A 27,686-nucleotide genomic window follows, 5' to 3' on the forward strand; every position below is an offset into this window, starting at 1 on the left:
ACCCCTAACCCTGACCCTGACCCTGACCCTGACCCTGACCCTGACCCTGACCCCTAACCCCGACCCCGACCCCGACCCCGACCCCTGACCCTGACCCTAACTGACCCTGACCCTAACTGACCCTGACCCTGACCCTGACCCTAACCCCTAACCCCTAACCCCTAATCCAAACCCTCTAACCCTGACCCTGACCCTGACCCTAACCCTGACCCTAATCCTAACCCTCTAACCCTCTAACCCGAACCCCGAACCTGAACCCGAACCCTAACTAACCCGAACCCGAACCCGAACCCCGAACCCGAACCCGAACCCTAACTCCCGTTACACTCACCTTGTGGTTTTGTACCGACTTCACGATTTTGCTCTATAAAACATTTTTAGAGAAGTGGCCCTCATGGCAGCCCACTTTGAGGTTCCCTCCTGCCTCTCAGATGCTATCTCTCAACACATCTTTCTTACTCTTAAACTCCATTGTTCAGGAGAAGTAACGCTTCTACTCAGTGTATCTGACATCTAGTGGGTGGGAAGTTATACTGTCTCCTATATCGCCAGGACGTATAAATCTACTCAGATCGAGTCTTAAAACGTTAGACCTACTTTTTCTGGCAGCAAATCCAGTCAAAACTCTGATGAAAGAATGGAAAAAATGCAAACAGCTGGAATGAGGAGGGGCTAGGACCGCAGAATACACAGCAATTGAGACTGCAACTGCAACACACTAAAACCGCACCGGTGAATCTCAGAAGGTACTGCAGCTGGGACTGCGATTCCTAGGATGGCGAACGACCCGTGACTCCCACAACGCACGACAACCAGGACTCCACTCCCGGGAAGCACACCTGGGACATGACCTCCAGGAGGACGCACAACTAGGACTGCAGTTCCCCGAGGGACAGCAACCCTCAGGAAGCTCTACAAAGGGAACTGACTCCCCGAACCACCGCAACCGAGACTGCGGCTCCCACAGTGCACCACGCCCGCGGCTGCGCGTCCCAGAACGCCCTAACGGAAGGCGGGCGAGCGCGCCGCCGGGACCGCGCCTCTTCCGGGCGCGCGGCTGTGGACCTGCTGCCGGGACGGGGGCGGTCCTTGGCGTCTCCGCGGCTTTTCTGGGTGCACTGTGCCGCTGCGATAGGTGGCGAGCCCGGCTGTAGCCTTCCCGGCGGGGAGAGACGCTCCGCCCCGCACAGTGCTGGCCTGCGGGACGCCCGGCTCTCGGGCGGAGGAGCCGAGCGGAAGGAGGAAGCCGGGCTGGCGGCGGCCGGCTCTCGGCCGGTAAGGGCTCCCGAGGCCGGTCCTCCTCTCCCGGCACCCAGGGTGGACTCCGCGTCGGGCTGCTGTGCGCCGGCTCTGGCCGTGACTCGGACCTGCGCTCGCTCGGGCCGGACCGCCTCCCGCACCGCGTTCCCAGCCGGGCGGGCGCCTCCGGGCCGGCGTCCTCCCTCCCTCCCTCCCTCCCTGCGGGGCCGGCGTCCTCCCTCCCTCCCTCCCTCCCTCCGGGGCCGGCGTCCTCCCTCCCTCCCTCCGGGGCCGGCGTCCTCCCTCCCTGCGGGGCCGGGGTCCTCCCTCGCTCCCTCCCTCCCTGCGGGGCCGGCGTCCTCCCTCCCTCCCTGCGGGGCCGGCGTCCTCCCTCCCTCCCTCCCTGCGGGGCCGGAGTCCTCCCTCTCTGCGGGGCCGGAGTCCTCCCTCCCTCCCTCCCTGCGGGGCCGGAGTCCTCTCTCCCTCCCTCCCTGCGGGGCCGGGGTCCTCTCTCCCTCCCTCCCTGCGTGGCCGGAGTCCTCCCTCCCTCCCTCCCTCCGCGGCCGGCGTCCTCCCTCCCTGCGGGGCCGGGGTCTTCCCTCCCTCCCTCCCTCCGGGGCCGGCGTGGCCCGCGCCTCCGCGCCGAACCGGACCGCGCTGGTCATCTGCCCGCGAGCGCGCGGTGCGTGGGCGCGTCCTGGCTCCCGGAGGCGGACCTTGGGCTCTTCGTCCTTTGCGGTACAGAGCATCCTTCTAAAATCAGACATTGTTCTCGCTTGTCTGGAGAGAAAAGAGGAAGACGATGGTAACTTAGGGAGGTCTTATGAACCTAAATTCTATGAAGTGCATAACGTCCTTATTTTTCTTTTTCCTGCTTGTTACAGTACTTAGCTGAATTATGATCGAATAGGAGAGTGCTGGTCGTGATTGCTTTCAGATTATTTCTTAACACCTTTAGATAGTTGGTACTTTATGTAAAAGTGACTGATTTAGTACAACTCACTTCATAGAACAACGTCAGATACTGTGTCTTGCCTATCACGATGAATCCTGCGAATGAATGTCAGTCAGTCCTGTAGGAGGAAATCCTTTGGGTTGAGAATACTGGCTGTGACCCATGATTGGGTCAGCCTTTTGTCTTCCACTATTTTTTTGCCCGTAGTAATCTGTTGGAGCCAGAGTTTCCGAACGTATAAGATGATAACAATACTACTTAAGTGAATTTGATATATGTCAAATCATTTAAATGTTATTAAGATGTGTTTACTTACGGTTCCCATTATAATCAACTGTAAAGTTCTGTATTTTAATAAATTAGTCTATAGGTTTCTTCTGCTTTTCTTTTCTCAGACTTATTTTTTTACCTTGACAGTTTTTTAAACATAATTGTTTTCTATATCTCAGACCAGGTACACTTTTTGAAATATGACATTTTTGGAATTATTTGCTCTCATTATTACTTTTGACTTCTTAAAATAAAAACTTGAAATACAGTGCAGATGAAGTGTCCTGTATTTGACGTGTTTGAGACTGAAGTGTTTCAGATTTTTTTCAGATTTTGGAGTATTTGCACATGCGGAATGAGATACCATGAGGATGGGACCCAAGCATAAACATGAAATTCATTTGTTTCATTTACAGTTGATACACATAGCCTGAAGGTAAATTTATACAGCCTTTCAGTGTGCCTGGTTTTGACTGCCACCTGTCACATGAGGTTAGGTGTGGAATTTACACTTTTGGCATCATGTCAGCACTCTGAAAATTTCAGATTTTGGAGCAGTTTGGACTTTAGATTTTCAGGTTAGGAGTCTTCATCCTGTAGGGGAGGGGAAAGGAAGAAAGGGAAAAGAAAAAAGCTGAAAAAGAAGGATAAAATGGAAACAAAGGTTTGTAAATGATGAGGGGAAAGGGGGTTGAAAGGAGGGGAATGGGGAAAAAAAGATGAATCAAGATATGTCATGTACAGGTACAAATTTCCTAGAATGAATGTGATCAATATATACATCTAAATTGTACCAATAAACATAATTTAACCGTTTTTTTTTTTTTTTTTGACTGGGAATCAAACTTGGGAGCTTTGGCTTGCAAGGCAAGCGCTTATGCCCCTGAGCCGTATCCCCAATCCTAAACTTAATTAAAAAGAAAAGATTTATACACAAGTTTGTATATTTGAGGAATACTAACTACATTAAAAATTTCCTCTTTTTAAGTACATTAAAGTTTCCTGATCAAAGTAATACAGCCCTTAAAAAATAATACCACAGCCCTAAATACCAAGAAATTCTCCTAGATTGTCTGAAATGTATTTTAGTTTAACTCTCACTTTGAACCTTAAGAAAAATTTGTGTTCTTTTCTAGCTACCAATCTTACCATGCTTCCCTGTGATATTTGTGGTGAAATGGTAACCTCAGAATCGGATATGAAGACTCACCTCTTAATTGTTCACATGGAAAATGAAGTTGTATGTCCATTTTGCAAGTTGTCAGGTGTCAATTATGATGAAATGTGCTTTCACATTGAAACTGCTCATTTTGAGCAGAATACTCTAGAAAGAAACTTTGAGAGGGTGAACCCAATGCAGTATGGAACTTCAGATAACAAGGACAGCACTCTGCAGACTACGATGGAAGCTTGTGCATCTAGTCATCCAAAATGTTCAGCTCAAAGCCTTCCTACAGATGGTACTTTAAAACATGAAGTCTTTTATTCAGAGAACTTAACTGGACCTAGAAAATTCCTGAAAAGTAGGGAAAACCAGTCTGACTTATTTGAAACAAAAGAATCAATTTATGACACAATGTATAGTCCTCCTGAATGTCCATTCTGTGGAAAGATAGAAGAATGTAGTCAAGATATGGAAAATCATGTGAAAACAAAGCATGTCAGTCTTTTAGACCCACCATTAGAAGGTAAAGTGTTCATTATATTATAAATTATTATAACAGTCTCAGTTTAACACAAAGTGTTCTAAAAGTTGATTTATAAATCAGTGTTTTTAAGTCCAATTTATATCTGTAATGTTCATTTGCCATAATTGTAATATAAAACTATGAAAAAGAATTCTAATGCAGATTTGAATGTTTCAGGTATGTTAAGAGTATTTTCTGTCCAATTTCAAGAGGAAATGGAATTATTTTGCTTCCACAAGCTCAGTATCATCTGCACTGTCCTGGATTCTTAACTTTAGATTACTGAACTTTAGTTTGACTTCATTATGATCAGGGACTACACTTTGATAGCCAATTCTTTGACTTTGTTGAGGCTTGTTTTATGGCTCAAGATGTGGGTCTATCTTGGTGCATAGTTCACAAGAGCTTAAAAACAAAAAGTATCCTGTTTTGATGGGTAAAGTGTTCTACATATGAGATATGATCAAAAACTATGGTGAATTTAAACTTTAAAATATTTAAACAATAAATAATATATTGCTATTAATTCTAAAAATATTGCCCCTCACTCCACGCGTCTTGCTTCAGCCATTTTGTCAAGTTCCATAAAATTATTATTATTTTTTGTTCTGTCTTTTTTTCGGATAGGGTCTTGCTATGCAGTTCAGGCTGGCCTTGAGCTCACTTTGCAGCGGCTGGTCTCAAATTCGGAACTATCCTCCTGCCTCAGCCTCCTGAGTGCTGGGATTACAGGGGTGTGTCACCATGCCCGGCTTAAGTTCCATAGAATTCTGTTCAAGTATTTATTTAAATTAGAATATCTCCACACTATCTTTTTATCTTTTATATCTTCATAATCTTTCCTTTCACTGCAATGTGTGTGAGCTTTATTTCTTTGTAGTGTAGAATTTCTATTGATTTTGTATAATGGAAAATGTCTCTTCTCTAATTGACTTTATAGAGTACATTGTATACTGTTTGAGTTTATAGAGTGCATTGTAAACTGTCTCTGTCCATTGATTGCTGTCAGTGCTCTAGATGATTTTATTATCTGCAACTGTTAACAGTTCTGTGAACTGCTAGGCATCCCTCACTGAGTGCAATGCCCGACACTACTCTGCTGGCTCACTACTGTCTCTGAGATTCTCAGCAAACTAGTGCCAAGTGCAGCTTCCTTGTGTGTCTCAATGCTGAGTGAAAAAACCCTGGTTATCAGGTGTAGAATCAGTAGCTGGGTTTCACTAGCATTTGGGAACAGTAAATGGAGCAAGGAAGTGTGCAGCTATTTTAAGGGAATAATTATCATATGGAGCATGCATGGCTTCTAGTCTGGAAAGTGAAAAACATGAGGAAGGTAATAATACAGAAGTACAGGACCTACATGTATTATACCTGACAGGTGTTAATTAGCCCAAAGACTTTACAGTAGCATAATGAAGATGTGAGGTAGAGGGTCAGGTAGTTTAAAGGAGGGATGTTTGATGACAAACTCAAGGGTTAGGGTTATTCTGTGAATAAGTTAGGGTGAAGGTGAAGATTGTTGGAAGTGAAGTGAAGGAGTTACCTCTGTGGTTATTGACGTTGCTGAGAATGATGACAGTGCAGCTGAGTGTGGGGGCACATGCCTGTAATTCCAGCACTCAGGAGCCCAAGGCAAGAGGACAGCTGCAAATTCAGAGCCAGCCTAAACTACATAATGAATTCAAGGCCAGCCTGAATGTAAGACCTTGTCTCAAAAGCAAACAAATAAATGACAACAACAACAACAACAACAAAATAAATAAATAAATAAAAGTCAAACAAAACATGACACTGTAAGGGTTAGGAAAACATTTTGATCCGACCACTGAAACCTTGAGTAGATGAAAAAAGTATCTAGGATTTCAGAAAATACTAGCCACAAAAAGGAATATGAGATACCATATTTTAATAACATGAATTAGTGAAAAGGTAGAGCTTTTGAGGAAGAAATGTGGTTTGAAGTGATGAAAAGAAGCAAAAGGAGTATAATATCTACTTCTGGAGCACTAAATTATGAAAGAAAAATTGCTTCTGTGTTAAGGAGCTAGACTGACTGTATTAAGTAGGCTGACTAGGTTTCAGTAAATGCAACAAGGAAAAGTGAATATTTTGAGAAAATTTGTGGTTATAGAAAAGCTGATTAGCTGGGCATGGTGGCGCATGCCTGTAATCCAAGCACTCGAGAGGCTGAGACAGGATCGTTGTGAGTTCGAGACCAGCCTGAGCTACAAAGAGAGCTCAAGGCCAGCCTGAACTGCACAGCGAGACCCTGTCTCAAAAAGATTAAAAAAAAAAAGCAGAAGAAAAGCTGACCAATGATAGACTGATTTGTGGAGGCTGTTCAGAGTTCTTCAGGAAGTAAGGGATGAAGCTTGGGTCAAATTAGTAGACATACAAATAGTTAGATTGTTAGGAAAGCTGCTGGCCAGTTAGAATGTCTTCATTCTTAGAACAGTGGTGGCAGCTCTGTGGTCTTTGATGACTGCTTTGGATGGTGGCAGCAGACCTACGAGGCTTAGACTTCTGATGGTTAGGAAGTGTGCAGTGCTATGGGGTGCTATAAAGTACAGTGGTAGCAAAAGCAGAATGTGATCACCAAGGCATCAAGGGAATGACCAAAAGCCTCTGGGCATAGGCTCTAGGCATTTTATGGTAGAGAACTGACCTGAAGACTGCTCTCCCATCCTATCACATAATGCATGGAAGCCATAGACCTTTATGTCTTATGGGTGCTTTGGGGATACTTCCAAAGATTCACTTCCCTTTTTATTTCATTGATTCAGTACTTTTTTTTTTCTGTAATGGGGATTCAGCGTAGAGGTAGACCTCCACTGAGCTGTGTGCTCAACTCTCTCTCTGTCTCTCTTTCTTTATTTCTTTCTTTTTTTTTTTTGGACAAGGTCTTACTGAGTTTCTCAGGTGGGCTTGAACTTGTGATCCTCCTGTCTCAGCCATCTGAGTGCCTGGGATTGCAGACATATGCTGTGGTGCTCAGCTCCCCAGTCTCATTTATTTTTTTTTTATTTATTTTTTTGTTGTTGTCTTTTTTTTTGAGACAGAGTCTCGCTATGCAGTTCAGGCTGGCCTTGAGCTCACTTTGTAGCCCAGGCTGGCCTCGAACTCACAGCGATCCTCCTGCCTCAGCCTCCCAAGTGCTGGGATTACAGGCGTGCGCCACCATGCCAGGCAAATGCATGCCTCTCTTTTTTGTTGTTGTTTTTTTTTTGTTTTTTTTTCCCCAGTACCAGGGATTGAACTCACAACCTTGTACTTGCTGGGCAGGCGCTGTACCGCAGAGCTAAATCCCCAGCCCCCATTTATTTTAAACATACTTATTTTACAGTCCTTTGTAGGTTACTACTGGCTCCATTTATTTACAGGTGGCTTCTTCAGTTTCTGGATTTCTAAACTGTTTTTCTTCGCACTGGATCTCTTAGTGGGTGGGTTTGTTTTTTTCTTTTCCTTTTTTTTGGTTTTTTTTTTTTTGGTACTGGGAATTGTATTGTTTGTTTTTCAGACAGGGTCTTGCTTTGCGCTTCCAACTGGTCTCGAAATCACTGTGTAGCCCTGGCTGGCCTCAATCCTCCTGCCTAAGCCCCCTGAGTGCTAGAATTAGAGGTGTGTGCCACCATACCAAGCTTCTTAGTGTGTTTCATAATGTGCATTTTAGTATTCATCTGAAAGGTTTTTCTTTCATATTCCCCTCACAGTGAGGCAGCTTTATAGTTCCTTCACTGTAGCATTTCACATCTCCACTTCCAAACCAGGACTTCCCTGTGTGGATTGCTAAGTGCTTTCACCCCATATAGCAGCTCTAGGCTCTGTTTCTGTGCCCAGTGTCCTCTGGGGTCTAATCTTCTAGAGGCTCCACTCGTGTTTGGGATAAACTGGCCCCATCTGCCTGCAGTGTTGTCTGATGGCTCCGTCTCTAATCTGCTCCCCAGTGGGAGGCATCATCCCCATTCCCAGCTTTGTGCTGAGCATTTGAGTTTAGCATTTCTCCAGTTTGTTTGGTGGATACTGAGAATTTGCCCCAAATCGGTATCCATGTGGCCTCCTATTCTTCGTATTGGTTTTCTTTTCATCTTCTTAAATTTTGACTACAGATCTGAATGTTTAGTATTACTTTGTTTTTGCAATGCTAAGAGAGGTTTGTAACTGTGCCTAGTCTTCTGTCTGACCCTACAAGTAGAAAAATAGCTTTTAAATTCAACTACAAAGAGCTTTTATTTACATAAGGTTAGTAGGTAGTAGATAGCCTTTAACATATTTAAATCTACCTACACAGAGAGACCTTTAATCTGTATGATAAAATTAGTAGGTGGTATATAGTGTTTGGCATGTGGTAAAAATATAAAGTTGAAAAATCAGCTTACTAGTACTTATGTCTCTGATACAGACTGTGATCAAGCATTGTATGACTGCCCTATGTGTGGGCTCGTCTGTACAAACTACCATATTCTCCAGGAACATGTTGACTTGCATTTAGAAGAAAGGAGCTTTCAACAAGGTAAGGTTATATTTGTAAAGAAAAAACCTTGATTTAATTTTTACCCTTTCTATACTTTAGGTTAGTTATGTAGAGGCCAAAAAAAAAAAACCCATACCATTTAAAAATACACCTGTTTCTTCAAATAATTATTAGCTAGCTGCAACCTTTTCTTTAGAAGTTGTTCCACAAAACAGTTGGATAACAATGGGGTTAAATACCCAAGTAAAGTCTATGTGCATCCTCGATTTTGCTCCAGAGAAACAACATTCAGAAAGTACTAACATTTAAGATAATGATTTCAAAATTTTATGCCATTTTAAAAAGGTTTTATTTACAAATTGATGCCCATTTCTTTTATCTGCTGGAAATAACTGAGGTTAGCATTTGACCATCAAAAACTGTTACACTAAGAAGCTGCCACATGGACAATATAATTTTAAAGATCTGTGTAAACTCTATAACTTGAACATCTCAATGCATTTCTGGTTGTTTCCCCCAACTTCTTAAACTACTTACTGGTTTAATAATGACTAAAAGTTCTCCATTTTTCCTAATGGAATTAAGTAGTCATGGTACTTTAGAAGTGGAACAATCCTATGTGAGTTTGACAAACCACTGAAAAAGAATACAAAGTAGATCCCAAGAGGAAACAATTTCATTCTACTGTATGTCAGTTTTTAAGGGTAACTCATAGTAATGCAGGGGCCTTTAGTGTTCAGTATTAGTAATCGTAGTGTGAGTGTCAGTGATCTCCAAGCCCAGTATTACCTGCTGACTCAGCCTAATCCTAAAATCGAATTACTGAAGCAAAGGTGGAATTGTCCTCTCCTTGGTACTACTCTATTGCTCATTCCAGTTGATATGCTTTTCTCCTTTGGACATGATTGTAAGGGAATACTGTACAAGGACAGCCTTGTTGAGGTTGAATGTCTGCTAATTCCTACTCTGCTTATTATGAGCTCTCTATGGGTGTATATGTTCTTGTGTAAGCCTGTAATTGCTAATGAGAGAAGGGTATGGTCTGAACAGATCATTACAGATAGGCTTATTGTACACTGAAAATCAATTATGAATTGCATATCCAAAGAATAGAAGGGATGACCAAATAGGAAGATAGAGGAACAGCTGAGAGATTTAAAAAGAAAAAAAGCCATTAGACCATCAGTTTGGGGGACTGTCACTCATTTGGATTAAGGAATGCCTCAGAACTGGTGAGGCATTGTTTTTGGGCATGTCTGTGACGTTGTTTCCAGAGGAGGCTGGCCTGTGTGTCAGCAAACTGAGTGGGAATAATTCACCTATGGTGTGGGCAGTCACAGTCCAACTGGGGCTACATGGACCTTGGAAGCTGGAGAAGGGGCTCACTCTAGCTCATGGCTTCTGCAGTGGGTGGGGGGCTTTTCTGATGACTTTGGATATCAGACTCCAGCTTATTTGGCCTTTGGACTCTGGGATTTACACCACTGGCTCTTTGGGGCTCTTCCACTGAGGTGTGCATCCTTGGCCTCTCTCTATTCTGGCTTCTTGGACTGACCCATGCTACTGATTTCTCTTGCATGCTGTCTTGATTGTGTGAGCCAGTCCCCTGTTCAGGCCTCTCATGTGCACATACATTTTTGTCTCTTTATCTGTTTGTTCTTTTCTTTCCTGAACCATAACATGGGTCAAGAGATAAGGAACTAAACAGAAGGTGCTGACCAGTGGATCTGAGGGATTCAAAGAATACAGGCCAAGATAATGCAAAGTCATACAGTTTGGGGCCAAATTGTAAGGAAATTATTAATACTTGTACTTTGCAAATGTGTATTTCTCTATTATTATTTTCTTTATCCCTCTTTGGTATATTTTGCTGATTGTACTAAACAGTACAGTAGTGTAGTTATATGTTCTGTTACACATTACACTACTGCATGTAAAAGTTTGACAAATAAAAGCAAACTCATCAAGTTGAAGTTTCCCTTGATCATATATACTATATACAGTTTGTCACTTAGCAGCCAATTCAGTAACGGAACCATAACTTATTTGTTAAATGAGGAATGTCTGTATTTGTTGTTTAAATGGAGGTTATTCCCTTAGCAGAAGCAGTTCTGAGCTCTGCCACATTGATACTCCATGGTTCTATGACATCACAACCATAAATAAGTGACAAATAATGGCCCTTATTCTCTTTTAAGATATGTATTAATTGATAGGCTTTAATGATACCAGTTTTTTTTTCTGAATATTAAAAATGTTCAATAGGCATGGATAGAATTCAGTGTTCTGCTGATCTAGAATTGGCTCACCAGCTTCAGCAGGAAGAAGATCGGAAGCAATCTGAGGAATCAAGACAAGAAATGCAGGAATTCCAGCAGCTGCAGGTACTGAGATTAGTTACAAGTATAGGGGCTGGGGATTTAGCTCAGCGGCATAGTGCCTGCCTGGCAAGCGTGAGGTCATGAGTTTGATTTCTGGTACCGGGGGGGGGAAAAAAAGAAGACACAATTATAATATTTTCAATTAGAATTAGAGTTTTTATTTCTCAAATATGCTTTTGAGACTTTAAGGTATTATTTTTATTTGAAAGTATTTGTGTGTGTGTGTGTCTTACCATTCATAGCCATAATGTATAAGTACTCATTGTGGTGAGATACTGGAGTATAGTATAATATCTCAGAATCTTCACAACAAATCCAGGAAGAGTATTCCCCTCCACTTTAGATGAAGAAATAGAAACAGAGAAGTTGAGTAATTTGCCCAAGTTAGACAGTTACTAGGTGGTAAAGGTTAGTTTAAAACCTATGTAAGTTGATGGGGCATATTAAGAGACTGAGCCCTAGTTTATACAGATACTGAGAAGAGAAATTTATTAATGTTTCCTGAATTTTAAATTCTGTAAGTTATTTCTTTGTGCTGTTGGTTGCTTCCTTTGCTATGCAGAACCTTTTTAAGTTAACATAATCTCATTTGTTGGTTCTTCATATCATTTCTTGTGTAATTGGTATTTTGCTTGCAAAGTCCTTGCCTGTGCCCGTGTCTTTAAGAGTTTTACCCATTTTATCTTACAGCAGATTTGTTTTTCCATTTCCATCGTAGGTCCCCAACTTACAAACAAATTCCGCTCTGGAGAATGTTCATAAGTCAGATTGGTTCAAAGGGAATCTTACACAGTACATCTGTGAGAGTTCATAACTTAAATGTCTCTAAGTCAGGGACTTACTGTATCTAGGTTTCCGATCTGTTTTTTATTTGATTTTACTACAGGGTAACAAGTAAGGATCTAGATTCGTTCTTCTGTATGTAGATAACTATTTTTCTCAGCATCATTGTTAAAGAGGCTATCTTTTTTAGTCATATGTTTTCGGCCCATTTTCCCAAACTCAGAGGGCTAAAGGCACATGAAGTTGTTTTTGCATTTCACTTCTATTCCATCAAACAGCATGTCTGTTTTGTGCAAGTACCATGCTGATTTTTGCTTTCTTTTGCTTTGTGTTTTCATTGGTTTTTAAAAATCATCATTAAAGATTTCTTTTCTTAAAGTACTTTCAGATTCACAGCAAAATTGAGAGGAAGTTACAGAGATATCCCATATATACCCAGTGCATACATATGCTTTTTTTTTTGAGGCAGGGTCTCACTGTGCAGTTTGGGCTGGTCTTCAACTCACTTTGTAGCCCAAGCTGGCCTTGAACTCACGATTCTCCTGCCTCAGTCTCCCCAGTGCTTGGATCACAGGCGTGTGTCACCGTGCCCGGCTACATATGCATTTTAAAACTCGGTAGAGCGGAAAAATATGTAGACTGAATTCTGGAACCAAATATATAAGTTGTGAGCTTCCTGAACAGTGACCCTCAACTTTATTTCAGTGCAGTGGACAATGATATCAGATGCTGCTTTTTCCATGATTGAATGCAGAATACAAGTCCAGCATCATGGCTTTCTCTCTGCTGTGACCAGCTCTGAGGAAACAGCAGCTGTACACCTGTTAGCCTCCTGCGGTCAGGCCACACAGTCTCACCAGTTCAGAGGCTGCTTGTTCACTTGGAAGGCTTGATGTGTGTAGAGTTGATTGTGGCTGAGCTAATTTCTTCTTAGTTTTCTTTAAACATTTAAAGCTTTTGGTTTTTGACTTCTTCAATTTTGAGTGAAACTTCCTCCACTTAGTGCCTATGAGTTGAACTTTTAAAGGTATTTTGCTGCCTTGTTTTCTTATGTTTCTCTTGTTTTGGTGCTGAGGTTAGGGAGAGTGACCTTGAGTTGGTGTGACCTGACCTGGCTCACGTTTTTGTGTTTGTGCACCTATTCAGTCAACTCAGTGTCAGAGGATCAGTCCTGATCACTATTTTCCAAGGAGACAACAGTCAGTTATATCAGCATCTACAGAACCAGTCATATAGCAATCATATAATTTAAATCCTATTTTTACAAGTTCCTTTGTCAATAAACAGTGAGATAGTACTGATGACAGGTAGACTGGGATGTACAGTATGAGTATGACTGAAGGAATTAGGAAGAGAAAATAGTTCAAAAAGAAGGCCAAAGAGAACAGGTAACAGCAAATGGAAGCAGGAAAAGAGATAGGAATTTGGTGACTTTTATATTTTGAATGGTGGTGGTGGGCCGGGGGCTTGAGAAGTTATTTATGGATGTAGAGGGAAGGAAGTATAACTGGAGATTGGGGGAAGCTGTGAAAAGGCCAGAAAGAGTGAACATGCTAATAAAACAGTTGTGTGTGAATCTCCCGTATACATACCTTAATAAAGGTTACCCTGATGTGCATATGAATGGTGCCATCTAAGTTGAAGTACAAATTAATTCTTATTTTCCATTTTGCATACAAAAACACATCCTGTACATATACCAATGGAAAGGACAAAAGTAAAAGGAAAAAACCTACATATGTACAAAAACTCAAAAGCACATAGTCCATTCAGTCCTGTTAACACTGCAGTCAAGAGCTGGACAGAGTGCCCATCCCCTCTGTTCACATCTGGAGAAGCCTGGTCTGGCAGTTGGACTAGGCTCTAGTTCTCTGGTGGTAGCTAGGAGGTTGATGTGCCCACCATAGCTGGAGCTGGCTTCCCTTTGTCCTGTACCTGTCAGGAAGGGAAGGGCCCTGGGTCCCAGTGGACCTCAGAGGCTGCTTGTTGCCTCTGCAGCCAAAGCTGCTCTTGTGGGTGTCACCAGTGTGGGGTTTTGCTTTTTTACAATTGGACAGCATCAGCCTCTGGAGGCCTTTGCAGTCTTTGCCCCCTTCCCCAGGTCACCTCTGCAGCTGCTCACTTCAGCTCCTTTACTCCACTCAGTGCCTGCTGTGTGATCCTCTGACCCCACCTCTCCGTCTAGCCACAGTGCGAGGGAGTGTAAGGCCTGGCCAGCTGGGAATGGGGCCACTCTGCCAGGGACCAGGAGGGTGACCTGAGAGCCTGAGTACATGGTGGGGGTGGTGATAGGGTGACCTGCCCAGCCAGTACAACTAACGTCCCACAGGTCCCTCTGGTGTGGTTCAGGGCCCCTGGACCACCCCTGGTTCTGGACCACCTTCCTTCCTCTGTCTAGGGCTCTGTCGGAACCTAGTCCTCACCCTCCAGGGCTTTTCTGTGCTTTGCCTCCCTTGGTGCCCTGACCTGAAGAGGCCCTCTTGTGGCTCCGTGTCCCTGTGAGACTTGGGACAGGCGGACCCCCAGTGTGGCTGCTGGGACTGGCACCATTTGTAGCAGTTTGGCTGTAGTTGTCCAGCTGGTTCTCTCAGGGGTTAGGTTCTGTCTCATGATAGCATAGGGCCTGTCCCACAGTGGCATAAATCCTAGCCCTCAAGGGTGTAAGATCTAGCCCTCAATGGAGGCATAGGCCTTGTCCACATGGCTTTTCACTTGTTCCCTGAACCCTGGGAGAGGTAGCCCTGCTTCTTTCTCTGCACCTCTCACACTGGAATTGGTCTGGTGGACTTCTCATACCTCTCCATGTTTGAGTTTTTGTTCCTCACCATCCCAAGTATCTGTGCATCTTGGTGTGAGTCTCCTCAGTGCTACTGTCTCTAGCCCTCTGTGACGTCTCTCTGGTGTAAACTATTAAATCAAAAATATATGTGTGCATGCATGATGTAGTTGGACTTGAATATGTCTGTAAACGAGAACGTTTCCATAGACTTTTCTAAGTAGTACAATTGTTCTGGGTTTCCATGGCATTGACATACAGGGACTTAAAGAGTAAGTCATTTGCTTTCGTGTTTAATAGCAACAATATGGTTTAGATGGGTCTGGAGGATATAAACAACACCAACTGCGAAATATGGAAATAGAAGTAAATAGAGGAAGAATGCACCCGACTGAGTTTCACAGGAGAAAAGCTGACCTTATGGAATCCCTAGCTGTTGGTATTGATGATGGAAAAACAAAAACTTCTGGTGAGTGTTAAACATTGGAATCATAATTTTAATATTGTATTACAAGCCAAACTTACATAGTTTGAGTTGTCTGGAAATTTCTGGACTTCTCTTTTTATAGTAAATGATTGATTTAAAAATAATTTCCTTTCATTTTGTATTAATATTGAATACATTGCAGGAGGCGTCATATACCATAGATTAACATAATTCTATAGGTAATTAGGAGCTTTTGTCTTGATTAGTAGCAAGTAGGACTGAGTGATCTTCAGCAGTATGTATAATAAAACGGAGAGACAAAAGCATTTATTCAACAGTTACAGTTTTAGATGCTTAGTACTATGGAAGCAGAGATAAAAGATGCAAACAATTTCAGTTCTCTGTAAAGGATAGTATGATAGTGTTTAGGAAACTTGGATTTGTAACAAAAAAAGGGCATGACTAAGGTTGTAAGCAGTAGGATAGTAAAGAAAAGGATAGAATGTGTGGGGTTTAGTTTTGGAACTTGTGCAAGGCTGGTATTGGAAATGTATGACACCAGTGTAGATGTCCCTGCAACCTTACCAGCATCTGTTATTACTTGATTTCTTGATAATAGCCATTCTTTCGGGAATAAGATGGAATCTCAGTGTTGTTTTAATTTGCATTTCTCTAGTGGCCAAAGATGCTGAACACTTCTTCATATATTTATTGGCCATTAAACAATATATTACAGTGATAAGGTGCAGTCTCATGTTGATAGAGCACAACTTATAATAGCTAAATCTTGGAAGTGGCCTATATCAATCGATGACTAGATATTGAAATATGGTATATATTATATGTATATGCATAAGTCATTCATCAAGAAGGATAAATTTCAGTCACTTCTAGGCAAGTGGATCCATCTTGACTATAGTGTTAAGTGAAGTAAAGCAGACACACAGACTTAAATGATGCATGATTTTTCTTATATAAGAAACTGAACATAAAATAATATAAAGAACAAAATGAAAGATGATAGGAACACGGAGAGAAATATTTTGCAGATAGGAAGGGGATATAGAGATGGAGGGAGGAAAGGGGAAAGGGATGTGGAATTCAGATTTGTTGTATGTACATGTTAATTCCTTCTGGTGAGTTTAATCAGTATAGCAGATTTGTACAAATGAAAAATTTGAAGATAAAAAAATGTATGACAGCCATATAATGGTGATAACAAATATTCCTGTCTTCTAAATCTGTCTCTCTTCAGGAATTATTGAAGCACTTCATAGATACTATCAGAGTACTGCCACAGATGTGAGGCGTGTGTGGCTTTCTGCAGTGGTAGATCACTTTCATTCCTCTCTAGGTGACAAAGGTTGGGGTTGTGGTTACAGAAATTTCCAAATGCTACTTTCATCATTATTACAGAATGAGGCTTATGATGATTGCTTGAAAGGTACGTGAAATATAGATATAATATATGTGATTTGGGATGAATTAATACATACCATGCATAATTAATAGCTAAGAGAAGTGCTGTGGCTAATAGAAATTTCTGGGTTTGTTTTTTTTTTCTTTTTTCTTTTTTATCTTTTTGAGACAGACTCTCTATGGAGTTCAGCCTGGCCTCATACTCACTTTGTAGCCCAAGCTGGCCTCAAACTCACAATGATCCTGCCTCACCCTCTTGAGTGCTGCACCACTACACCTGGCTTAGACATTTCTTATATATGAAACTTGAATTCTGGTTGGAGGGAGAAAAAACGATACAACAGATGACAGCAGTAACTATCTTAAAAACTGTATTATAGGTTCCTCTAAAGTATATGATAATAACTACTGAATATTGAGTACTTTAGTAACTGTCACGTAATTTCTTTGCTTGTATAATTTCAGGTATGTCAGTTCCTTGTATTCCAAAAATTCAGTCTATGATTGAAGATGCATGGAAAGAAGGTTTTGACCCTCAGGGGGCCTCTCAACTTAATAACAGGTTACAGGGAACAAAAGCCTGGATTGGAGCATGTGAAGTATTTACCCTCCTGACTTCCCTGAGGGTCAAGTATGTACCTGAAAATCTCCAGTTAATGTTATTGATATATCTGGGAGATGTTTTATTTTTCTGAATTTTATTTTTATCAAAGAGATAGTTAAAAATGAATTTAATTAGCCCTGAAGGGCTTGTAATGGAAACCAGCAATGATTCCCTGTCTTATGCTCTCTTTGCTCCCAAGTCCTATTTTTCAAGACAAACTGTCATTTCTGTTTTTTGTGGGATTTTTTTTGTTTATTTGTTTGTTTGTTTGTCTTTTTGAGATGGGGTCTCGCTATGCAGTTCAGGCTGGCCTTGAGCTCACTTTGTAGCCCAGACTAGTCTCAAACTCGCAAGGATCCTCCTGCCTCAGTCTCCTGAGTGCTGGGATTACAGGCGTGCAACACCACGCCTGGCCTTCTATTTTTAAATGATGTGCTTTAAAGCCGTTTCTTGGTTTGTCAGTTTCAGACACTGTCACTTGCTTTTGTTTGTCTTCTACCTCCTCACCCTCAATCTTCAACCCTCAACCTAATATGATTAAGTCAGTATCTACTAAATTAAAATGAGAGTTCACATTATGATTGTGTGAATATTACTCTTTGCTGATTTTATTTCCTTTCATGAAAAGCTTTTAAAAAAATTCCTCAAGTAGGCCAAGCATGGTGGCGCACACATGTAATCCCAGCAGTCAGGAGGCTGAGGCAGGAGAATTGCCGCAAGTTCAAGGCCAACCTAGGCTACAAAGTGAATTGAAGGCCAGCCTGAACTGCATAGTGAAACCCTGTCTCAAAAAGACCAAAAAAAAAAAATCCTCAAGTTAATAATTGCCTTTCCTTTTCATTTTTACTATATGACTTAAATATTTAAGTTACTTTTTTTTTTTTGAGACACTGTCACTACGTAGTTCAGGCTGGTCTCGAACTCATGGCAATGCTCCTTCCTCAGCCTCCTGAGTGCTGGGATTAGAGGTGTACATCACTACACCAAGCTCTTTGAAGTTATTCATAAGGAAAGAAAAATTTCCTTCTAAAAGTTCTAATACCTCCAGCTTCTTTCTTGGTACCATAGTTTTGTATTGCTTTTTTATTAGTAACACCCTGAATGTGTTTGCTACTTTCTGTCTTCCTTTTGTTTTCTGTATGAATTACACTCTGTAGGGTTCTATTAAATATTCTAACCCTAAACATGCGATCAAACTGCTAACCCAAAAGTAGTGTTCTTCCCTGAAAATAATTTGTCCAGCTGTTTATTTGAGCACATAAACCTCAGTAATCAATGGTTGCAAACTACAAGCAATAAATTTTGTGAGACTAAGGTTACCAACCCTTGTAATTTGGACATTTGAATATTTTACTGCCAAGAGAAACAAGGACAGACCATCTGTGCTACAAAATGATAAAAGTGCTAAATGATTTTATATATACTTTACTTTTAAAATACAGTTATTGAATAGTACCAATGTGGGTCTGGCTGAAAAATTATTATTTGTTCAAAGGTGATTTCCCTCTTGAAGAAAGCATACTACCATAGTTTGGTATCAAAGAGGACATAGATATCTGTATAGACGTAGATATACATTTTCTTAATCTTTACATGTACCCTTGTCTGTTACTGGAATTTGAGAAAATTTAAAGTGTTCAGATTATTTTTGACGTATGCAAATGGCTACTGGGGAATTAAAATCAGAAGTTTCTAACTCAATCAGTGCTAGATACTTTAGAGTAAAAGCTGTGGCTCAGATTATATATAGATGACTTAAAAATCAAACCTGATCCTCATTTAATATTCTAGAACTTTTAATATGTGAGAAAATATTTGTAACCTTTAGGTCAGAACTTCATTGTAGTTATTTAAATAAATATTTCTTTCACAAAAATGACAGTTTTCCAGGTTAATAGTAAAGTTGATGTTTGATATTTGTTCTTCCATCTTAGGGAAGTAATGGCTGGGTAAATTTAGTTCGTGTGTGTGTGTGTGTGTGTGTGTGTGTGTGTACGTGTGAGAGAGAGAGAGAGAGAGAGAGGTTCATTTGCCTTTTAAGAAATGTATTAGTATATGTTTGTGATATGTAATAACTACTTACCTTGGGGAGTTGGTATATCTCACCTTGATCACTTTTACTACCTTTCCTGACACACATCCCTCTCAGCACTTCCCCTGATTCCCTTCCCATCTGCAGAGTCTGTCTCCCCATTTCCTACCATCTTTTATTCTGCCCTTTAAATTGTTTATATCTGGGGTCTTTTATAGGAACTGTAATATTAAGCCTTCTATTAATTTTAGTTAGTATTATGGTCTATCCAAGAACAAAGGATTTCTTCTTCAATAGCTATTGTCAGAACAATATACTTTTCATTATAGAGATCTTTCATTTTCATGGTTAGGTAAGTTTCTAGGTGTTTAATTTTTTTTTTAAAGAGACCATGTTGTTGTACAGGAAGGCTGTTGATGTTTGTGTGTTGATTTTTGAGTCTTCTTTATAAAAGATCATGTCATCTGCAAATAAGGAAAGTTTGACATCTACCTTTCCTGATTGTATCCAGTTTGTTTCTTTGTCCTGATTGCTGTAAAATTTTGAGTACTGTATTGAATAGGAGTGGTGAGAGTGAGCACCCTTGTCTTCTAGATTTTAGAGGGAGGGCTTTCAGTTTTTCCCAACTTAGTATGATTATGGCAGTGGATTTTTCATAAATGGCTTTTATCAGTTTGAGGTAAGGTCCTTTTATGTCTGTTTTCATCATAATTTTTAAAATCATGAATGGATGCTATATATTATCAAAGATTTTGGGGCCTGTTGAGATGACCATGTGATTTTTATCCTTCTGCTTATGTGGTGCATTACATTTATGGATTTATGGGCTTTTTTTGTTTGCTGGGGGGTTTTTGTCTTTTTGAGATAGGGTCTCACTCTGTAGTCCAGGCTGGCCTTGAACTCACTTTGTAGCCCAGGCTGGCCTCGAACTCATGGCAATCCTCCTATGTCAGCCTCCCAAGTGCTGGTATTACAGGTGTATGCCACCATGCCTGGCCTGATTTATGTATATTGAACTATTCATGCATCCTTGGGATTAAACTGACTTGGTCATGGTACATGTTTTTAATGATTTGTTGTGTTCTTTTGCAAGTATCTTATTGAGGATTTCTGCATCTGTGTTCTTTAAGAAAACTGATCTGTTGTGTGTGGTTTATTTTATTTTATTTTATTTTTGAGTCCTTGTCTGATTGGGTATCAGGGTAAATTGAAGGAATGACTTTGGTAGTGTTTCTTCCCTTTAAATTTAATGGATGAGTTTGAGAAATGCTGGGATTAGTTCTTTCCTGAAGTTATGGTAAAATTCAGTAGTGAACCCATTGGGTTTTTCTTAATTGATGGTTTTCATTATTGCCTCTATTTGATTGCCTGGTATTGGTCTATTAAACGTATTTATATGTTCTTCATTCAGAAATGATAATTCGTATGTGTCTAGAAATTTATTTCTTATAGTTTCTCTGATTTGTTGGAATATTAGTTTTCAAAATAGTTTGTTATAATCCTCTGGATTTCAGTGATATCTTGGTGTTTCCTCTTTTTATCTCCAAGTGCATTAATATGAATCTTTGTGTAGGGTTAGCATAAGGTTTATCAGTCTTTTTTATAGCTTCAGAGAACAAACTCTGATTAATTGATCCCTTATATTTTTCTTTTATTGTCAATTTCATTAATTTCTGTTCTGTTCTTTATAATTTCTTTCAAGTTTTGGATTTGAATAGTTTTATTTTTCTAGGACCTTGGATGTATCAGTAGGCTGTTTACTTTGAATGGCCCATTTTTTTTTAATGTGGCCATTCACTGGTGTAATTTCACTCTTAGAACTCCTTTCATTGTGTTCCATACATTTGGGTATGTTGTGCTGCCATATCAGTGGATTCTAGAAACTTTTCCTTCCTAATCTCCTCTGTGGCTATTGACCATTAAAGAGTGTATTATTTAATCTTCATGTGTTTGTATAGTTTCTATGGCTTATTTTGCTTTGATGTCTAGTTTCATTACATTATGATCTGGTAGTATGCAGGAGGTTATTGTTTTCTATTGTGTGCATACTTTGTGGTCTAAGATATAGTCTATTTTGGACAAAGTGTGCTACTGAAAAAATTTGTACTCTGTTGCATTCTGATTGTATTGCTGCTGTAATATTTGCTTTATTGAGTTGAGTGGGCTGGCATTTGGTACATGTATAATTAACAATTAGTATCTCCTCCTGTTGCATTATTTTCACATTCTTGTTTGTCTCTTTTGCTCAGTTTTGGCTTGATGTCCACTTGTTTGCAAACAGCTACTTCTACTTGTTTTTAGGCAACACTTGCATGGTATATCATTTTCCATCCTTTTGCTTTCAGTTTTGGTTTCTTTACAAATGAAGTGTCTCTTCTGGGCAATACATAGCTGGGTTTTGTTCTTTGATCCCATCTGTCAATCTGTGTCTTTTGATTGGATTATTAAGACCATTTACCTTGAGAATTGCTGTTGAAAGTTATTTACTGAATGCTATCATTATTTTCCCATTGCTGCTGATTCCTTCGTTTTTTCCCTTTTGTTGAACTATTATGACTTTTAGAAATATTCTGTTGTAGGACTCTTGTGATATTGCCTTCTGTGTCTGTCCAGAATTCCTTATAATACTTTTTGCAAAGGTGATTTCATGGTCATTTTGTAAGTGCATTTGTAATGTTTTTTACTTCCATCAGTTTAGAAAGATAGTTTTGTTGGCTATATTAATCTTGGTTGAAATTATTTTATTTTGGGGCTTGAGAAGCTTTGCTTCAAGCTCTCTTGGTCTTTGAACATTGTGTTGAAAAATCAGCTGTTACTTTGACAAGCTTGCCTATAAGTTACTTCATGTTTTTCTTTAGCAACTTTTAATATTCTTTCTTTTTGCTGAATTCCTGGAATTTTTAAACTTTTAACCACTACCATTTATATCAGCATCCATAGATTCAACCATTCATCCAGTCTTATAATTTAAAACTTGCTCTAACTAGTTCATACCCTTTGCAATAACCTAGAAAGACCATGATATATTACTGAAAACAAATTAGGCTGGCATGTTATGGGTGAGGGAAAGAAAAAGAAAGAGAAAAGTTTAGAAAGATGTAAAGGAGAAAAATTAAAAAGTTAAGTGCAAAAAGGAGAGATAGTAACTTTTTTGCCTTTTTTAATTTTAATTTTTGGGGCTGGGGATTTAGCTCAGCAGCACAGTGCCTGCCTGGCAAGCTCGAGGTCATGAGTTCGATTCCCGGTTCCGGGAAAAAAATTTTTTTTTAATTTTTATTAGTACAGGTTTGCAGTATATAATGATTATATACATGACGGGAAGTTTTCCATATACATAACATATCTTTATTCTTTTTGTATCTCCTCCCCCATCTCTTGTTGATAATTATTTTCAAAACATGAGTGGAGACCTGGTGGAATGGAGGTTTGAGAGAATATTTGGGGTAGGAAAAGGGATAAAGAGGGAGAGAAGTATAATTTGAGGTTAACGGAAGCTGTGAGATCAGCATCAATTAATAGGCTGATAGGAAGCTTTTGGCGGGTGTAACCAGGAGCCACTGAGCTATATCCCTAGCCCTAGGAAGCTTGTTTGAACACTCTATACTACTGATGGTGAACCTTTCGGAGCTCAAAATGATAATAAACAGCCAGATATGGCCTGCGTGCTGTAGGTTCATCAGCACTGCTCTGTACATGAATTTTGGTGAGGGTTAGCCTAACGTGTCCATGAAAAATACTGTCTAAACTAAAGTACCAATTCATTTTTATTCTCCACTTCATATATACAAGTACCTCCCACATATACCAGATGAAAGGAGAAAAAAGACAAAAAAATAAGAGAAAGAATAAAAAGTCACACATATGCAAAAATACAAAAGAGACCTCTGAGTTGCCTTTATACAGTGCTCAGAGTTCAGCCAGTGTGCTCTCCCCACCACGCTCACAGTTGGAGAAGCTTTGACTTGTGCCTAGATAACTATTGGGCCCGTGTCCTCCCCTCTGCAGGCTCTGCCCTGCTTGGTTTTGGTTGTGTTCCTGTGGGCATGACTTGCTGGAGGTTTTTGCCTCTGTGGGGATCAAACACCTTCAGTTGCTTGAGGTAGGGAGGGTGCAGTGTGGCTGGTTACGCACCCAGTCTCCTGCTGATTTCCAAAGCCTTCTCCATCTCTTTTTGCCCCGCAGCTGCTTGTGCCTGCTCTTTCTGTACTGTTCTAGTGTCGGGCCGCGGAGCTGCCTCCTCCCTCTAGCCGTGCTGCTCTTCTCCAGTTCTCCACCTGTACCAGATCTGCTGAGCACACTACACAGTGTCCGTGTGCACCCCTTGAGCTCAGTAGTGCCTAGGGCTCGCAGCTCACAGCAGCATCTGCCAGTGGGTGACAGGATTCCCATGTGGGGAGTCGAGGGGAGGGTGGTGGGCAGGGTATCCCACGGCCACTCATCTTCACCTCGCTGGTATTTAGGGGAAGGATGGGGCAGTGTGCAAGTGTCCCCCAGATCACACGGATTGCAGCCAGTGCCTAGCCATGCAAGTCACTGAACCACAGCTGTCAGGGTCATGCTCCAGGTTCCTCATCAGGACCGTGCCCTTGTTTACTTTACCAAGAACCTGCCAATCCTGAGTCCTTGAGTATCTGGCCTTCGGTTTCTTTAGGACCCTGCTCAGTGAGTATCTGACTCACCCTCTCCCTCTCCTGGTATGAATAGAACCTTGGTGGATGGCACTGGATGTTGGGATTAGGTCCTCTCCCAAGAGCTCATGTTTGCCAGACTGTAAGCAGTGCTGGGATCAAAGCGCAGCCCGGCTTCCCTTTCTACCTACCCCCACACTGGATTTCATCGGTGAGAGCCTTTGGCTGCCTTCATTCCTCCATTTCTGCGCACCTGTGTTTCCCTACATGTCTCTGGAGTTTCCCACACATGCCACTGATAAAACCAAATTTAGTTCTGAGTTAAAATTCTAGTAAGCCATGATAAAACCAAATTTAGTTCTGAGTTAAAATTCTATTCATATTTGATTAGCTGTATCAATGAAAATATTTTGAAAATACCCTAATTCATTTTGCCACTTTTTATAGGTGCCGTATTGTTGATTTTCACAAGGCAACTGGTCCTTCGGGTACACACCCTCGCTTATTTGAATGGATATTGAACTATTACTCTTCAGAGCAGGAAGGGAATGCAAAGGTAGTATGCACATCCAAACCTCCTATCTATCTCCAGCATCAAGGTTAGTATAACTCCTGGGTACGGGGTTAAGATTCTGATGATAGGGATGAGGGGGAGTATTGTGACATTAGCCTATCTTTTGGGTAATAAAGGATAGTATTCCTGGCATTTTGGGGGGCTTTTGCACATGCTCTTTTCTTTGTCTGGTTCATTCTTGTTTAGTTGTTCATCCATTACCTTCTTTAGGTCTTTATCCAGATGTCACTTTAAGCTGTCCCCTGCCTCACCGTATGTAAAAGTTATCATTAGCCCCACACCCCACCAGTGGCATTTCCTTCACATTTACCTTATTTTATGGAGTGTCTGTTTCTCTTTAAATGTAAGCTCCATGAAAGCTGGCTTGTTGGTCTGTTTATTTGCTGCTGTATACCTTACTGCTGGCATAGAGACACATGATAAATTTTGTTGGGTGGATGATTTTCACTGACAGTAACAAAGAGGAAGTGATTGTTGCTCAAGAATACAAACCGGAGATTAAGCCCTGATACTCTAGCATATAGAATTCTAATATCTTTTGGCCTTCTGGACCCATCAGTGTTTTCATTCTAGGAGAGGTAAATTTCAGGTCCCTTCAGATAAGAGAATTTGAGTAAGAGAGTGGAGAAGGAAAAGATATCAAGAGATTGGTAAAAATAAAATATGTGGTAGAGTAGAAGCAGAGGTTTTTGGGTTTTTTTTTGCAATAAAGCCTTTAAAAATCAAAGTAATACTGAAAGGGTAAGAAGTAAAACTGATCACTAGTGTTTCAGGAAAGATCTCAGGTACATAAATGTCAAAGACGGCCCATATTTATATTTCAAATGTGCACATATAGAGAACAAGAACATATATGTACATTTGTGTGTATATAGGATTATCTGTATCTGTCTATGGGTAGAAAGCGTTTACAGATAGCTTTTATTTCATATTTTGACAGGTCATAGTCGAACAGTTGTTGGAATTGAAGAGAGAAAAAACAGAACATTATGTTTACTAATATTTGATCCTGGATGTCCTTCCCGAGAAGTGCAGAAACTGTTAAAACAAGACCTTGAGGCGAGTAGTCTCAAGCAACTTAGGAAATTCGTGGGGAATCTAAAACATAAGCAATACCAGATAGTGGCAATAGAGGGTGCTCTTTCTCCAGAGGAGAAAGCGGTGAGTAGATTCAATTACATGAAGCTACAATGGGTGAAACTTAAAACTTTAAATTTTTTTGGTTTGTTTCTGCTTTTTGAGACAGGACTCACTTTGCATTCCAGGCTGGTCTTGAACTTGCTATGCTTGCCTCAAACTTGCAATTCTTGTGCCTCAGCCTCTTGAGTGCAGGGATTATAGGCATGTGCCGCTACACCAAGCTAAAGTTTTTTGTTGTTATTTTCTTCAAGCTAAAATTTAAAATTTTTAATTAAAATCTTTGTTACCCCTTTATATCTCCTAACACCTTATTCTATTTCATTAAGCTGAAAAATGAATTTATTTTTATATCTCTGAATTTCTGGAATGGGCATCATTACATTTAAAATGGTTCCTAAATGGCTTTCAATTGCTTCCTTGTGCTTCAGAAAAATTTTTTATATTATTTAACTTTTTCAGTATGAGGTGAGTAATAAATAATGACAACATGTATGGTGAGAAAAGACCTAACTCCTATTGTTGTTATAGTTACTGTGTATTAAAATGTGATTGTGATTCCTGAGACTACATTTTATATACTTGGACTTATTGGATAGATACTGTTCTAGTAATTAACTTCATCTGAGTTGCTTCATTTCTTTATCCATGACAGTTAAGTGATAAGTGGTATACTGCAGAAAAATTTCTAGGAATTAGAAAATCTCCACTTGTTACAAACTGAAGCTATGTGATAGTACATCAAGTCTAGGGACTGCACAGACCTGAGAATCTCAGAGATAAAAATGCCCTGTTGGAGTTCTCTAACCGACTTGTTTCCACCAAACACAAAAGAGACAGTACTAGAGAGGAGCACGGAAAACAACAGGATCATGGGGGAAAAGAATGAACTTGTTTGAAATGAGAGATTGCTATTATAATATTTTCAACCACATAACTTCGTCTATAAAAGGTTGTTACATGTTCTTCAGTTTGATTATTATGCTTTGAAAGATTTTTTTGCAATAACTGAAATACCAAAATTACACTATTTTTTTTTTTTAACCTAGTTAAAAATTTGGCCAAGTTAGGTTCAAGGTTCATTTAAATTATTTTAAAATACCAAGATCCTTGCTGGTCATTGGTATGTGCAGAATACTAGCAGTGTACTTGCTCCACTGTGCATTTGATACTGTTTTGTTTTTGAGTCATAGACCATCGCTGTCTTTAACTCTAAGAATTATGACTTGACTAACAATGTACAGCGCTGCTAGGTTGAAAAGGAATAATGTGGGTATAAAAGGATTATAACTAAAGTAGAAATAACATTTGTACAATGCTTATTCTGTGCTACACTTTACATATGAGGGCATGTTAACTAACATAACCAACCCACAGGGCAACCCTGTGAGGTGGACAGTGCTACTATTCCCATTTTACAGATGTAGATGCTGAGGCACACAGGTGCTAGTCTGTTTGTAAGGTCACAGTGACTGAGTAGCAGTGTCAGGACTCCAGTTCAGCTGGTTTCCATTCAGAGCCCCGGCCACAACTGCTGTTGTCACAAGCACAGAGTCTCATGGTTTCCTGTTCGCTTTTTTTTTTTTTTTTTTTTGTCTTTTTGAGACAGGGTCTTGCTGTGCAATTCAGGCATAGATGAAAAAACAAACAAACAAAAAAACCCCAAAGACAAAAGATTGAAGACAGTATGCAAAAACATATTAGTAAGACCAAACTTTTCCATTTTTCAAATACAGTATTTTTTCTGTAACAGATGTTAAATGTTCATATAAAAGCAAACAGGAGGCCGGGTGTGGTGGCGCATGCCTGTAATCCCAGCATTCAGGATGCTGAGGCAGGAGGATCATTGCAAGTTCGAGGCCAGCCTGAATGGAACTCACGACCTCAAGCTTGCCAAGCAGGCGCTGTGCCACTGAGCTAAATCTTCAGCCCCCAGATCCTATTTTAGATGTTAGGAGTACTTGTATAGTTGAAGGAATTTATGCAATTCAGTTAAATAATGAATACAGATCTGTATAAACTTACTACACTGCATTCTTAGTTTTCCATGTGTCATCTTTGTACTCTCAGTCCTCAAAGCACTAACTTCCTCTGGCCTCTTCTGGTTTTTTACCTGTAGCCCTGTCTGTCTGTGTGTAACTTTGTGAGCCAGCATTTTTACTTTTGACTCATTATTTTAAAAACAATGATGTTTTCTTTTATTTGAAAATGTATTGTCTTTAGAATTTTATGTCTTTGTACCTTAGCATTTTTTTTTTTTTTTTTGGTATTGGGACTCGAACTCAGGACCTTGTGCTTGCCA

At 40.3% G+C, this 27,686-nt stretch overlaps 1 protein-coding gene across 3 annotated transcripts in view; it reads left to right on the forward strand.

The window, feature by feature from the left end:
* Nucleotides 1-1,000: 1,000 nt before the first annotated feature.
* Zufsp (zinc finger with UFM1-specific peptidase domain) overlaps nt 1,001-27,686 on the forward strand; it is a 27,469-nt gene continuing 783 nt past the window's right edge. Inside the window, exons 1-10 of one of the 3 annotated variants that reach the window (XM_005389113.2) lie at nt 1,001-1,275; nt 2,784-2,900; nt 3,601-4,152; nt 8,552-8,662; nt 10,889-11,007; nt 14,864-15,032; nt 16,246-16,434; nt 16,875-17,040; nt 24,121-24,272; nt 25,188-25,408. In XM_005389113.2, the coding sequence (XP_005389170.1) occupies nt 3,615-4,152; nt 8,552-8,662; nt 10,889-11,007; nt 14,864-15,032; nt 16,246-16,434; nt 16,875-17,040; nt 24,121-24,272; nt 25,188-25,408 (1,665 nt within the window). In that variant the 5' untranslated portion in view covers nt 1,001-1,275; nt 2,784-2,900; nt 3,601-3,614. The remainder of the gene's footprint in view (nt 1,276-2,783; nt 2,901-3,600; nt 4,153-8,551; nt 8,663-10,888; nt 11,008-14,863; nt 15,033-16,245; nt 16,435-16,874; nt 17,041-24,120; nt 24,273-25,187; nt 25,409-27,686) is intronic. The other 2 variants (XM_005389112.2, XM_005389114.2) reach the window with 2 other exon arrangements.

The sequence above is a fragment of the Chinchilla lanigera genome, unplaced genomic scaffold (assembly GCF_000276665.1).
Source record: "Chinchilla lanigera isolate Chin_1 unplaced genomic scaffold, ChiLan1.0 scaffold00035, whole genome shotgun sequence".
Classification (NCBI taxonomy): domain Eukaryota; kingdom Metazoa; phylum Chordata; class Mammalia; order Rodentia; family Chinchillidae; genus Chinchilla; species Chinchilla lanigera.